The following is a 16,558-nucleotide window of genomic DNA, read 5'->3' as shown; positions in this document are numbered from 1 at the left end:
AATATCTTCAATGTCTCCCAGTGACTTTTAGTCATCAGACTTGGGCTGCTCATACTGCTTAGATGAAAAAAATAAAGTGCTAGTAATCACTGATATGTATGTTCACTGCTGGTTCACAGACTGTGTTGAGAATATTGTCAAAAAGCCTTGTGGCAGTTGGGTACTTGATAGATCATCACTATGGTCATTTACATATGAGGGTATACAACTGTATAGTGTCCTGTGAGCTTCCGCCAAGCAGTCAAATCTACTGTAGACTCTGATTTCAATTAGAAAAGTCCCTTTGACATCTTTAAAAGCTAGACTTTCTTATGTCTTCATTTAGATGTAATCATCACTCTTAGCACTTGTTGGGATGAACATTTCATGTCATACTAAGTTCTTGTCTTCCTTCATGTCCCTGAGTGGCTTTTCTTCTTATTTCTTAACCTTCAAACTCTAAAACTATTGAACCAATTCTAGTAACCCCTCCCTGATCTTCAATATTCCGTAAGAATATGTTGGAATAATATAACTTCTAATGGAGAAAATAGCCTGATTGTTACTCTCTTTAAAAGACTAAAACTCAGAAAAGATTTTTGTTCTCCCAAGAATTTTCAGGACAGAAAAAAAGATTCCAACAAAGTATGCAAAATGTTTGTTATGGAAGAAGATTCTGCTCTTTTGAATCAAACATGGAGAAAGAATTTTCAAAAAGGAGTTCTCCATGGTAACTGTTGAAACTATTATGACTTTTCTAGTTAGTTGTATATATTTGTAGCATATATAAGTTATAACCTAAGTAAGGAACCTAAATGTAAGTCATATGGTGCCTTAACATTTCATGGGGACAAAATAATTTAATTGACATGAAGTGTCTCCTACACCTCTCTGAATCCTTTTAGCTGTCATTATTAGTAATTTTTATACTTGAAAGAAAAAAATAAAAAGATTTATTACATTTTTTATATTTGTGCTCACATGGCTGATGTAACAGCAGAGTGTTGAGGTATCTTAGGACTAACTTGTCTTTGGATAGTAACTATATTATCACTTTGTGTAACAATTTTCTGTTTAGGTCTGACTATGTTTTCTATTGCATCTTTTATTCAATTTTATTCAAAGTTTAATTCCTGCTTCTCTTAACAAGGTTTGATTTAAACTCTTGGGGAGAAGCAACTATGTAGGACACTTTGAAAGGTTACTGTTACTACTCCCAGGCCTTTTAAATTAATTTTTTGATTTTGACATAGTATACTTTTAAAAACTTACAAAGTCTTCTAAATTTTTACACAGAGCCTTAAAGTTTACAAAAAACATGCCATATATATTCAAATTTGCATATTGATATAGAGCACTTCCAATAAAACTAGACAAATATAATTAATTCTCAGCCTTTCTGTAAGTAGTCTTCAGTTTTACACATACCAATTCAATTATTTTACATCAATACTAAACTCAAATCTTTTAGATGTCCAACAATTTGAATTCACAAAAGACTTGCATTTTCAATGACACACACAATTATTTTTGTTGAGGGGAAAGGCAAGATTCAGACAACAGAATCCCAGCTTATTTCTATTTGTATAAATCAAGTCATTTAAATAAATGAATTGTGTGTGCTGACCTGGGCTACCAATGTGCTACTGGGGGTGTATGAAAAAAAGATGTGCATGGTGGAGGAAGCAGAAAGAGGCATAAAGCGTATTGGAAAACTACCAAATGTCCCCTGCAAATGGGCCCTATTCAGAATCAGTAAGCGTATGATGAGTGAAGTGGTTTTGAATATCGCCTTTAGATTCCATGCTGTTACAAGGCCAGCCCTGAACATGGCAACTCTTATTTCCACACACAGTACCTCTTCACTCTCAATTTAACCCCAAAATCTGATGAACCCATTACTCCATACTTGATTTCATGGAACAAGGAGTAGATATAGTTACAAATGATCAGTCACAAGCCGTGAACCAATGCAGCAAGGCATTAACAATTCACACCATTTCGGTCCACTTGCTCAAGCAGAAGATGTGCCAGCATATTTAATGCACAGCTACTTCGTTCAGTTTAAGAAAAGGCATGACTCAGGCTGCATTTTCAAGCCAGAGAGGACTTTCTAAAATGTTGTACTTCCTAAGCCCCAATCGTCTAACTCTCATCCATGTATCAACAATTAAAATAACTAGGTGTCTGGTAAAGGGTATAACCTCTAAATCAAATTTGACTCAGGTAGAGCCAACACCACCCAAGAAATCTTCTCCTCTGGCATGGCCTATTTTGTTTGATCCTATCATACAAATCAATGTCTCTTACAGAAGTACCCCACCCACCACTACAGCCCCCACAGGCATATGTCATAGGTTTCATGGGATCACTGGAAACAAAAACAGCTGTGAATGATAGCTTTATATAACTGCTTGCTTGTCATTATGTTCAGTGATAAAAAATTCCAAATTTGGGTAGGCATTGATATTTAAGAAAACAACTACTAGATCCTTTCTCATAATTACCATAGGGACAATGAAATATAACATATAGCATGTAAACAAGACCACACAGCAGATGTTGTTGGAATGGGAACACGCTGATGCAGATCAAACAACACAGGAGACAGTATCTTCACCGTCATTCAGTCTTCCCAGAATATCATACTTTTGAGTGATGCCTGATAATTGGCCTGAGGACAGGAAAGAGTACACACACACACACGCACACACACACACACACGCACACACACACACACACACCTTGAACACACTAGAACACAATCTCTGCAAGTATACCTCTCCGCCTGGGAGGCAGTCAAAGCTGGGCATCTCTCAAGAACCAAATTAGTTTTGCTCAAAGAGTCTCTTTCTAGATAGGTCAACTTAATTTTAAAATATTCCATCTGTATTAGTGGGGAATTTTCAAATGGCTTAAAATTTCTAAACAATATCTTGCTCCCGGTGAGCAGTTTTGAGACTTGCAGCTTGTCCCACAAAGTATGAAGGAGTTTCTTTACAAGTAACTGCGCTCTGGGAAGTAATTTGCTTCTGTGGAAATATGAACTGTGACAACTGTGAAAATTAAAATAATTTGAAAGTTATAATTTTATATATTTAATTGGCATAGATCTTAATTTTAAATTGGAAGCAGGATGGTGAAGTATTTGGTTATTTCCTAAGATTGTTGAAAATAATTTAAAAAGCTTTTCATGGTATGATTTAAAGGGCTTCTATGAATGAAAAACATTGTTTTAGGAGATAGATGTATCTTTTCCAGGCATAGGTCTTGACAGACCATCCCAGTCTGTGCCTCAGTGACAAACTCCATGATCTTTGTGGTTGCTCTTGAGAGGGATTTTTGGCTCCTTGTCATGTACTGTTCTTTTTGATGTTTTCAGGACCATTCAAACTTTTTAACAGTGACAGATAGTTTTAATGTGAGATTGTCTTGTGAACTCACTGTGTTTGGTGGCCACAGAGGAAGCTGCCTGTCCTCATACAAATGCTTGCTTGAGCTCAGTGCTGTATCGCTGCCCTGTTATTTAAATGTCAGTGTGTGCTTTTCCCTGCAGATGCATGCTTTACAATGAGGCATCATTTGTGATGGCTTGCCAAGGACTTTAAAACATACCAACATCCCACCTTCTGGCAACTTAACACTTTGTTGCTAAGTTTCATGGTTTTTAACATAATGTTGATTTTTCTCTATTATTCTCCAAGTAATGTTATATGGACAATTAAAAATCATTGTGCAGGACCTGAGTATGCTTTGAGAAATCTGCTATGGCCATGCATAGCTGTCAAGCTTTTAGCATGTTGTAGGAAGTTGTAGGTTCTGAGTGACTTGTTGCACCTGCATTCATGGTCTAAGACTATAAATGGCCTTGCACAGTGCCTGCAGAAGAGAAGACACACTTCTTTTTACCAAACTAAAAGACATCAAGCCCTCATATAATAATCAACATGATCTGTCTATTCCACAATTTATATATCATATTTTAACCACAAATCCACATAATTATTATTTGTCGAGTAAAGAGAAAGTAAAACTACCCAAACAAAACACTGGGACCTCAAACTCCAAAGGATTTGAGATTTAGTAGAGAAAGGAACTGGGGAGGGAGAAAATAAGGACTAATACAAATAGAACAATGAGAATACTGTAAAAAATATCAAGGAAGAGGGCATTATTTCTAAATAAATAACAAGGGAGACAATTCTTGAAGGATAATTAATCGACAGAAAAATCAGAGGAGAATGCTGCAGATCTCCTGAAGGACAAACAGGACTTATGGGCATCTGACCTTTCACATCATTTCCTTTGGTTAAATTTGCTATTGCTACCCATCATCCTCAATCTTACCTACTGAGATTATTAGTTATTTTTAAATTATTAAATATTGCCGGGATGTGGTGGCACACGCCTTTAGTCCCAGCTCTCGGGAGGCAGGTGGATCTCTGTGAGTTTGAGACTAGCCTTGTCTGCAAGAGCTAGTTCCAGGGCAGCATCCAAAGCTACAGAGAAACCCTGTCTTGAAAAAAAATTTTTTTAAATATTATTAAATTATTGAAATTATAAAACTATTACATCATTAAATTAATTATTAATTTACAATCTACTTGAATAGGTAACCTGAGACAAGGAGGCAAACATGTTAAAATCTTACAGCTTGCTGCCACCATTATAGATAGAATTTTCTCCATGGGCAGCTGGGCTTGTTCTGGGTAGTACTTCTTCTTCCTAGTAACATGTAGTCTGACTGAAATGTAAACCCACCAACATTGTTAGACTAATTTTCCTTTTACCTGAAATACAGAATCTGTGCTTTAAGAAAATATACCCAAAGCAACTATCCATATACATTTTTTCAAGTGGTAGTAGGAATGATCTCAACTCATGTCTATGTGTGCATATTGATACATTTAAGGAATGCTGGATTTTTAATGCTCTTTAATATATAGGGTTGAAATGAAAACCCTGAAAGTAAAAGTTCTTGTCTACATCAAGTAAGTAGGGAGTTGGTAGAATAGCTGAGGTAAAGGCCTTCTACATGTGAAGGAATGCATATATGTAGCCTTGCATATCAACATTAGCCACCCATGAGATATCCTTCAAGAGTGAGGCAATATTTATAGGCAACACTTTGAAGAAGGTGTATGTTTTGTAAGGACACAGTAAATAAAATCCCAGAATTTATCCATCAGCACACAGGTTATGCTCTTTTTCAAGGCTAAAGCATATCACTTGACTTTTCTAAATAAATGTGCTAATTTCTTGCACATATTTATGGGACAAGATGCAGTTTTTCTATAGAAAAATAGAAAAGGATAGTTCTACATAGAAGAAGAAAATCACTGGTTAAGAAGTCTTATGAAGTACTGGAACTGAGGGATGGGAAACCGTGGTCAGGATGTAATGGACGAGAGAAGCAAACAATCAAACAAGAGGTCTTATGAAGCCAAGTATGGTGGCTTACATCTGTAGTGCCAGAACTCAGGCAGCAGAGGCAGGACAGTCATCAGAAGTCTGAGGCCAGCCTGGTCTACCATGTGAATCACAGGCAAGTGAAAACTACACAGTGGTACTTTGTCTTATAGCAGCAGCAACAACAAAATTGAAATCAACAACCAACTAAACAAATATCTTTTGTGGGCACTAAAATACAGTGAAAACCCAGCCATCCACATGTTAAAAATCTATGGTCTGTTCTGGAAACTCAAGTAACTTTCAACAAATCAATTATTCTTTTACATTCAAACCGCATCTTAGGCTGACTCATCCCTCCCCCTGTTGTGGAGTATTCTTACTTGTGCTGAATACATTTTATTTTCAACACGGCAGACAGGCTGCTTCACACTCCTTTCCCGAGTATTTAGACTATCATTTTCTTCTGTTTTCTGTACCTCCCTGCTTAGTGGAAACACTGTTTGTTCTTGGATTGCGCTTTGTCTCCCTTTTCAAGATCATCAAAGTTACTAGTTTGAAGCGTCCCCAGAGAAAAAGCCTTCTAATCCCTGGTTCAGAGGCTAACCTTTATTAGTGCCCTCCTGGTTATAATGAGGCATCGCCTCCAGCAGGGAGAGGCTGGGATACTGAACAGATTATTCAACAAGTTCAGAGCAGATTCTGAAGTTCCTTATACAGCCTGCTTGTGAATACCGCTTTCTTTGCTTTACTGTTTCTGGTTTCCATAGTTTTCCTAATGACGTAAACCATGCGGCGCATGGGAGCAATTTTCCACTCAATATCGGTTCTGGCATTTTCTATACATTGAAGTCTAATTCTCCCTCCTCCCCTCCCCCGCGCGCGTCCCAAGTTGTACATTTTTCTTAAATTGTTATGGAGATTACTAATTCTGAAAACAGTGTTAGAAAAGTCGGGGAAATACTCTCTTGAAATGTGTTGGGCTGGCATAAAGAGCCTGAAAATTATTTTGTGATGGATATAGACGAACAAGACTGATGAATCTCACAGAGTTTTCTCAGATTTAAAGTTGAGATAAATCTTAGAAATTTATCACCTTGCTTCTTAATTTATCTAATTTAAAAAGATTAACGTCTACACTAACTACTATAAGTAATACTTTGTAGGGTTCAGAAGTGTACTGGGTTGAGTGAGGATACAGTTAAAGCTGTAGAAATCAACCAGATACACAGCGATTTATGAACATTGTGTCAGCAAACTAAAAATACTGATGGTTCCAAACTGTGCTTAGCTGTGCCAGATTGTTATCAAAATCGACTAGTCTTACCCATTTTATTTTTGAAAGATTGAAAACTGTAAGTCAATTTCTCTCTTTTTGTTTCTTTTGTAGTACATACAATGTCATATATATATACATATATATATACATGCATATACATATATATCTGACATATAAAGTGTAAGGCACCTATTTACTTAAAACCTATAGAGAAAAGCAGTTGCTGTGTTTAAGAAAGGGCTTGATAGAATTTCAATAGTTAGTTTCTCAAACTGTATGACAAAATTTCATGCATACATCTGCAGTCACCGTATTACACTTTTTGATTTTCCTGACAGTAGTAGAAAAATCTTAAAAGCTTTTGCCTCCAATATTCCCCCAAGCAATGGACACTAGAATTTTAAGCTGTGCTTTGATAATGAGTTGGAGAACACAGTGTCCTAAGATGCACGGTTTCTTAACTAAGAGTAAGATTTAGCTGAACACCAGTAGCAAAGGCCATTTGCATAACTCAGCCTCTCAGTAGCTCAGCTGTGCTTAATTGTAATTCAGTTTCCGCATTGCAATGCTGGGCGTCTGGATAAAATGTGCAACATATAACATAACCAAGGGCACAGATCTACTTTCTTTGCTTGTAATCTACTTAATTCCTTTTTTTTTCTAGCAGAAATAAGTGCAAGAATAATATAGTCAAGATTTGTATCTCTTTCACATGTTTCTATTTAGGATATATATATATATATATATATATATATATATATATATATATATATATATATATATATGTAAAGATCATATTTAATGAAAGTGATTTTTTTTTCTGGGCCCCCAATTTTTTTTATTTGTTTCTAGTTTTTCAGAGAAAAATTAAATTTAGAAAAATATTAGCTAGTTGCCATGTCTTTTGGGTATTTTACAGTGCAAAGACTTTATGAGCTAATCATGTGAAAAAGTGTATTAACATGTCCATCAAGTCCACATGGATGTTACATTACAGGCCCACAAATAAACATCTTTATATGTTTACAAAACTCCTGCTGGGATAGCATTCCTAAATCTACCACTAGCTTATATATTCTGGGTACTTGGAAACACAAAGGTATGAGAAAACCCTTGCTTAACATTCTCCCCTCTTATATTTAAACAGTCTTTATCCTGTTTTGTGGGTTGCTTTAATGAATGTCAATAACAGGCCTGGGGTAGGAAGGCTTATAAAGGTGAGGATTATGTCTTATGAATAATTTCCAGATGTGATATTTTGGGCACACAAATTCCTCTACAGAAAGCGATATACAGAAGCAACATGGATCTTACAGTTTTATCAGGACAATGAAAGTACCTTTCGGCAAGGCTGGTTCCAACTCATCTGTGATAAATGAGAAGATAAGGCAATCAGTGCACACCATGACACTCCGTGCAGCTAGTTAGGCACACTTCAGAACTATTCAGGTGTGCCCACAAAGCTTATGAGACTTGCATGGGGGGGTGTCGCAATATAAATACATCCTTCATGGTGGCCACTGGTAATGCAGGAATTGCCTCTCTCAGACTTAACCCAGGTCAGACATAAATAATAGACGTTAAGAGTCAGCTCTGGTTTTGAGGCTGCATTCCAGGCAGTGTATCTCAGTTGGGTCAAAGGAATTTTTCCCCTTCTTCTCTCCAATAGTTCCTGTGCTTGAAAAATGCCTGCAAGATTCCATCACACCTTTGCGGGGACCACTTTGGGTCTCTAAGGGAGAAGGTTTCAGCCCCTCGGGTGCTAAGATATACATCCAAGGAGTTCTTGGGGCCTTGTATCCACGATTAAAGTCTGCAAAAAATTATTACAAGCAGGTGAGTCATCCCTCAAAAATATAATACCTTATCATATATATGTATGTATGTATATATATATGTATATATATATGTATGTATATACATATATGTTTGGTCCTATAGATGCAATGTTTGGCACTGTTTTGTAAGAACTGTGAAATGTATTTTGCGAGCTTGGTGCCTGTAAGGGAGAGCCAAAATGCTCCTGGAATCTTGAAGCCTGTGATAAGGGGGCTAATTTTGTCTGTCTTTTGGCATGGAATGTCATACATCTCATCTTTTCTTGATGCTTACTCTGTAAAGTAAAAGCAGACCTTTATGTGGAAATTCTAGAGTCAGTTACACTAGAGAAGAAAATAAATGGGTCCCCACTCATCTGAAGGCTTAGACCTCTAGTATTTTTTTTTTTCTCTTGGTGTAAACTCAGTAGAAATGGGTCTAAAACCAAATCAGATTCTAGAGAAATGAACTGTGAATTGACTCCACCTCAAGAGTTTCTTACTTCACTCACACTTATTTAACTTATATATTTTAGGATCCAAAGAATAGTTGAGTTAAAATTTATTTGGGCTAAATTAAACTTGATTTTGCCTTTTAGTATCTGTATTCATTCTATAGTTGTATGTTTATGTACATATGTGTATATGGATAAAGACAGGTACTTTTGTAATTACTTTTGGGACATTTGTTTAATTAAAGAAGGACTTATAAAGAGAATGTTTCAATTTCGATAATAAAAAAGTAACATTTAAGAAAAAACAGGAAAGTTCCCTCTTAGACTAAGTGAAGCCAACCTTTTCCCTGTGTTAAGTAAGGTTTACATTGTGAATTCAGAGCTTCCATTTTAGAACTTGGCTCATTATCTCAGGCCACAGGCTGCTGAAAATGAATATTTTGAAAGCATCTCTCCATTCTTTGCATACAGAGAGGAAGGGGGAGGGGGTGGGCTTAAAATGAAGGTCTTGGTGTTCACACAGCGCCTCCTGCTGTCGTTTTGGAAAAGAGCAATTCATGATACGTGGAAGAAAGTTCAGAATGTCCAAAGGCATCTCAGAGAAACTTTTATAGGGAAAGTGTATTTGATTTGCTTTTTTAATTAATTTCATTGAACCAGAGAAGATTAATAACTACTATAGACAATCTGACTAAAAATTCAAACTTCTTTATGTTTTATTGGGCTATCATATACAAAACCCAGTAAATAACTATGTTATTGTGTTTAACTTATTTTTCATTTAAATATTAATGTTCAACATATAATGACATCATAAAATGGATTACAATTTGCTGAATTGTTTATTTGCTGTTGTATAATTTGGTTTCACTTCCTGGAGGGTTTAACGTTACTTAAAGCTTTTTCTAAAGCAAGAAAAGCACTGTTTAAATAAAATCTGGAGATAAGCACTTTCTATTGGAAGTAAGGGTTGGAAAGACTGAGGGGTATCTGGACAGTAACAGCCTCTCTAAACATTGCCACTCTAAACACTGAAACATTAAACTGGCATTAAACATTAAATTTAAGAGTTCAGAACATTGTAGGAAAAAAATACCTTGAGAATGGCTGCTTTGTTTTAAAGAAGGCGTTACTCAAAATGATGACCAATGTATTTTATTAAATTTTAAATGTAAACATGAACAAACATGCTAAGCTTCACATCATACATAAGTTTTATAGTAAAGTATAGAGATAAAGGCAAGGCAGAATGTCATGAATTTGCAAAAATTTCTATGGTTGTGTTTAACTATATATATTTTGTGTCTCTTTCCCATGGCTTGAATGCTTTAAAAATTCACTATAGTGGTACTGTTACAATGTCACCGTGGGCCAAGCGTTAATCCCGACAATATCTCTATTTTATGAGTAGGAGTTCCTATCAAATGTCCCCCTTAGCATTAATGAGCTTTATTCGAACTGCATTACTTCATCTGACCTTCCAGAAAGCCATTTTATGTAGTGCTCTGTCTAACCATGTTAAGGAATCATTAGACAGGTGACATGTGGATGAACAATGGTTCCTATTTTGTTAACAAATCTCGAGTTTATAAAATTGTAGGACAGCATTTCCTCTTGATATTATTTCCATTTACTCTACTGACATCCCATGTGAAACCCATGCTGTTTGGTTAAACATAATGGATTTATAATTTTGACATTACCAAAGGAACTTCTCTTAAACAAATTATTATGCTATAATTTTAAAAGAAAAGTCAGGACTACTGGTTTTGTATTTATGAACCTACTCATTTTTTTTTTTCATTTTAAACTTTAGCTCAACTATTATAGCATGCAGCTGAAGTAAGCACACTATTTATGATGGTTTTAAATATATACTGTTTTGTGAGCATTAACATGAGACATTATATGTAGGACAACTTAAAGTCACTTAGTCTTACATTTATCACATGTATTTCCTTAAGAGTAGAAACATCTTAGAACTCACTGAGAGCTAAGCAGAATCTGCTTAATTGGTAATCTTTGGAACAGCATAACCGCTTTCTGATGAAATGTAGTTAACACTTTCATCAGGGCCAGCTCCAGCTCATTAGCATTCTTGTTATGTACTGGTGCTGTTGGTGGGGGTGTTGGAGTAGGGAATGCCATTGTGTCGAGTTCCAGTGTTTGGGGACAAACACTGCTGTGGAAGGAACGTGTGAAAAGGCCACAGTCTTGTCAGTGAATGAGCAAGGCTGTGCTTTCTGTGCGTTTCAAGCAGGGAAGCTGTCATTCATGGCTAACACAGCCAAACAGAGGCCAAAACACAAGGCTGCACTACCTTTTAAAATGATATTAGCGATTTTTAAACGCGATCTTCTTTATTTATGCTCCTACACAGAGCTTTAGTTGCTGTCAGTAAACAAAATATGTCAGTCTGTTCAGAAATACTGTAAAAATGAAAAACGTCCATGGAAGTGTGCCAGGCAGCTACAGTAATTAGGGCTTGGAATAGCTGATCGGCAGTGTGTAGTACAAACATGATTTGGGGGAAACTTCATCTCTGGAAGCCACTTGTCTCCCTGATTCAGACACTTCTTTGCTCCCACAACTAACAAAATTCCTAGAGAGTTATACATAATTAATATAGCACTCTGTCTTTTATTAAAAATATCATTTTTAAAAGGTTCATAAACTCTCGGTTTTAACCATTTGAAATTGTTAATGACCCGTTTCAGTTGTTAAGAGCTTGTACAATCGCTCCTGAGTGTCAGACAGGGACTAAGGAAATGGCTGCTCCACCCTGCTGATGGACGCCTTAAATCTGGGCTTGCAGCCACTGCCATAGGACTTACGATGCCTTTATCCTGTAAATGTGAAGTCCAACTCTTTCATTTTCAGCACCACGGAAAAGAGTGATCAACTTCTAGTTAAATTTTAGCTTATGGAAAACAAAATTAATAATAATAATAATAAAACACCCACTCATTTCTTACAATCTGGAGGCATTTCCTAAACTTAACCTGAATAATTGAAACACACAAGCAGTTTCTTTTTATGTCTGAAAATGCAGGAAAACATTTTATTTCTTTAGTTTTATTGTGAAAATGAGTGCTTGGGTTATTTATATTAACTCATTACTCAGTCAAGTTTGTTGAGAACTATGATTTTGGTCTTGGTGATTTAAATATTTTTGTATATTGATTTTTAAGGAAAAACTAATTTAAGCAAAGTAACCTTTGTCAGTGTGTTTACATGTGTTTTTAAAAAGATTAATATTTGAGGCACTGGGTTGAAAAATCCAGACATTGAATTTCTATTTAAAAACTTAGATTTCACTTTTTAAATTGCAGCCATATCATGGTTTTGCTTTATGAGCATATTATTAAATAAGGAAATACCAGATAATTTTAGTATGTGCAGAGTTTTCAGTTCAAAATTGAAATGTATTTTGTTAATATCCAAATTAAGATTTTTATAACCTTTTAGATTTAAAAAATATAAGCTAAAAGTGAATGACTTTATCCATACTTTCAATGTTTTATAATTAAATATTAAATATACCAATATCATTCTCAAAAATGATCCATCTTAAAATATACTTGAGTTGAATTTAGCACTGACAGAAAATTGTTCATTTCGAAAAGAGAAGAAAATTTAATATTTTATTTTCATAAAAGAAGTGCTTGAAGGCTGGCTTTTTTAGCTCCTTTGTTTAAGGCCAAGTAAAATCATCTGTTAGTCTTCATCTTACTAAGAGGCTAAGCATTTTTGTTTCATCCTTAACGTGGTATGTACTGACCACAGCAAATCAAGTGCAGGGTTGCCTTGAGTTAGCCTTTCTGGGATGAAACTCAATGTTTGGCTTATGAACAACCTTTTTAATGTCCTTTGATATTGCTAACAGCAGTTTTTAATCCCCAAGCATAAATCCCCATTGTGCCTAGAGAACAGAGTGGTGTCATTTTGAAAGTATAAAGCTACTTTAAGGTTCTGATAGGGAATTTTCTTTAGCATATTAGATTGCTCGCAGATTCTAGTGACTGTTGATTTTCCCCTGAAACCAAGCTGCATTCTAGTTACTTGAAGTATTTTAAGAACCTTAAACTTGTGTCTTTTTCTATGTGCCATGCTTTGAGCCGGCCTAACATCAGTTAAATGAAGTGAAAATTGCATTCTTGTCTTGATAGAGATGAAAATGGATTTCTGGTCATGAAATAGATGTAGTTGTCACTTTTTAAAAAAGGTGTCAGCAGTTTGCTTCAGCGAGTAAGGTGCCAATTCAGTATGGCAGTAAACTTGTGATCTGAGCAATCAATAAAAGGCTTCAATAACTTCTGCTTCATTACACTTATAATAAGAGGCTATAGATCCACGGCACATAAAATGTTGATAAAGAGGATGCGTGGGGATCGACTGGACAATTTTGTGGAAGTACAGTAAGTGCAATATTGCCATCTAGAGTTTGTGCATAGGTAATTATTACAGAGGGGGGACATGGTCGTGGACGAAAACACAAAGTGATACTGAAATACTTTTTATTTTCTGTCATTTATCTGTGATACATTTATCTTCACGGAGCGTTCCATTTGATTTGTCATAAAGCAGTTAGGTCAGAAGGCAAATTTTCAAATCTGTATTTTTCTGTAATTCTTTTAGAATTATATGACCAAATGTCAAATATGTATCCCTATCCCCAAATTTACATTGAAAACTCTTTATTAAGTAACTTGCTTTGGGTGGTGGTGGGGAGTACTTTTGACATGGCAATCCAGTTATACAATCTCAGAGAAGTTTAATGGCATCTCAGTTGGTTGCTTCTCAGGGAAAACATTGCCTTTGTTGATATGAAACACCCATTCAAAATTAAGAAACCAGCTTACCTCAAAGTAGCATCCTAAATACATTTAATCTAAAAGCTATAAGGCTCATGCAAAAAACATAGACTTCCGTGCTTGTATAATTAATTATGAATGCTATAATGAAGTATGGGTTCCATCTGAAGATTGGCTAAGACTATCTTTTTCATTTTTTTGTTACAGCAATATTTATCACCTTATTTTTCCTGATAAAAAATATTTAAATTGTTTCAGAACATATTTTGAAAGAAAGTATGGAGATTATTTTTAAATGAAGCATTATTGAATCATTTTTCTATCTGAAGTTGTGGCTGCTTCACTGAAAAGTTTATAACGATCTTTGTTTTTAAAGAGTTTTATATACTTAATTCAGATACAGTAACTTCGTATACCTGTGGATTGATTTAATAAGAAATCCAACTGGGGAAATTCTCACTTCTTCCACTTATTTGATACATCATATATATGTAACACACATTCTCTGGGGAGAAGAATTTGGCATTAGCATATGAGCAATACATTTACAACATGCCGCTCCATGTTCTGTGTTTTCTTTATGCCAGTGTGTGTTCTACAAAAAGAAAAAAAAAAAAAAAAAAAAAAGCAGAAATGAGTACAGTGTCATTTTCATTTACCAATCACAATTTTATCTCAAATATTACATTGTATTTTCTCTGTCTAACTTATGATAATTGTTAGAGATATATAGTTTAGTTCCAAATTCATAGTCATACTGAGTAGAAAAGGTTTCATTTGTAACCTGCTAAATAAGTCAAGTAAAGTAAATCCAAACCCCTGAGAAACTTTCCTTGAATTTCTCAGCCACATGCAGGTGGTATTATTGCACACAACTTTTCAGAAATGACGGTAAATTTTACAGAGTTACAGCAACAAAGTGAAAGAGTGTGCTTGATAGATTTCCTGAAGAGATTCCACACACACAGGTATTATTTGTAAGAAAACAATCATGCCAAGTCTTCAGCTGGTTAGAGAGGGCACAGCATTCTATCTTCATCTGACATCCTAGCTGTTCCAACAACATCCTGGAGCCCTGTCTTCCGCCCCCTCCTTCCAAAGTAATAATGCTCACCCAGAGCCTTGTGTGAATGGACAAGAATATGAATTTTTTGTTGTTGTTCTTTTGAAGGACTGAAACGGTATTAAAGGCACCTTCTTAGCAAGAAGAAAACCACCTCTCTTGATAATTGTCTTGAAGTTTCTGTTGCTATTCATATTGATTAATACTGTGGGTCATTGCTAGTGAATATAATTGATTATTAAGAAGTCTGACAAATATTAGAGACTCCTTTTTTTGCCATTTAAAAACTTTTAAATTTCATTTTACTTTCCAACCACAGTTCTCCCCTCCACTCCTCCTCCCAACCCCTCTTGCCTTCTCCCACCTCCTCCCCCCTCTCTGCCCACACCCAGTCAGTCCACTCCTCCTCATGGGCAAGGGCTCCCAAAAGGAGTCAACATAGTCTGGCACACTAGGTTGGGGCAGAGGCAGGCGACTTCTCCCATGCATTAAGGCTGAACATGGCATCCCACAATTGGGAGTAGGCTCCAAAAGCTAGCTCATGTACCAGGTTTATGTCATGGTCCTACTGCTAGGGGACCTCAGCTAGTCCAAGCTTCACAACTGGAGAGACTCCGTTGTTGTTGCTATCGTTCTGTGGGGAAGGGGTCTTATATAGCCTAAACTGGCCTCAAACTCTCCATGTAGCTGAGGATGACCTTGAACTCGTGATTCGCCTGCATTTATCTCTTCATGCTGAAATTATAGGTAAGTGTCACTATGCCTGGCTTTATAGGGAGAATCTTAAGTGGAAACATTTTTGGGATTATTGCTTTTATTCAGCAATAGATATTATTTCCTTCTCACCTACTGGTAACAAACACCCAGTGTTACAACTCCAGCTGTTAACTTGATGCAACCCAGAGTCAATTGGGAAGATGGAACCTTGAGGAATTGCCTTTACTGGATTGACTTGTGGCCACATCTGCGGGGCATTTCTTAAATGCGAATTAATGTAGGAGGGCTCAGCCCACTGTAGGCAGCACCATACCTAGGCATATAGGCCTGGGCTGTATGAGAAAGTTAGCTAAGGAGGACAATAAACAGAGTATCTCCATTGCCTCTGTTTCAGCGCCTGCCTCCAGGGTCCTGTCTTTTGCTCTTGCTACCTTGGCTTCTCTTGATGATGGACTGTTTGGGGATGCACAAGCCAAAGAAACCCCTTTCTCCTCCAAGTGGCTTGTGATCAGGATATTTTATTACAACAACAGAAATCGAACCAGGACACTCATCTTACAACAAGTAGCTGACTTTATATATATATATATATATATATATATATATATATATATATATATATATGCAATAAAGATGGAAATAAATATAACAGTGATTTTTTACCTAATTTTCTAAGTATAATCATTTATGGAAAGATAACATAGCAAAAATTAATATATCAACATTTAATATATGTCACTGAGAAGTAAATGTTGAACATTCAGAGAGGCATGTCACAAATAAAAGGCACAGTTATGATCAGAAACCTCATGCCTGGAAGACTGTAGAGTGGAATAGGATGAGCATTCCTTTTTGCATTTGAAACTGATTTAGATTTCAGGCAGTTTCAGATTTTTTAATATGTGCACATAGACAACAAGATATCTTGGGAGTAGGACTGAATTTTGAACTTTAAATTGTACCAGTGTTTCATACACAATTCATACAGATAGCCTACAAGGAAAATTTATACAGCACTTGTAGTG

At 35.9% G+C, this 16,558-nt stretch overlaps 1 protein-coding gene across 1 annotated transcript in view; it reads left to right on the top strand.

Moving 5' to 3' along the window:
- Positions 1 to 16,558, top strand: part of Dcdc1 (doublecortin domain containing 1) — a 374,005-nt gene that overhangs the window by 74,282 nt on the left and 283,165 nt on the right. The window contains exon 7 of the mRNA XM_051183805.1: positions 8,337 to 8,503. Coding sequence (XP_051039762.1) covers positions 8,337 to 8,503 — 167 coding nt within the window. The remainder of the gene's footprint in view (positions 1 to 8,336; positions 8,504 to 16,558) is intronic.

Source organism: Phodopus roborovskii, unplaced genomic scaffold (assembly GCF_943737965.1).
Source record: "Phodopus roborovskii unplaced genomic scaffold, PHOROB, whole genome shotgun sequence".
Classification (NCBI taxonomy): Eukaryota; Metazoa; Chordata; class Mammalia; order Rodentia; family Cricetidae; genus Phodopus; species Phodopus roborovskii.
Note: the sequence above shows the minus strand (reverse complement) of the source record. Positions and strands in the feature narration are given on the sequence as shown.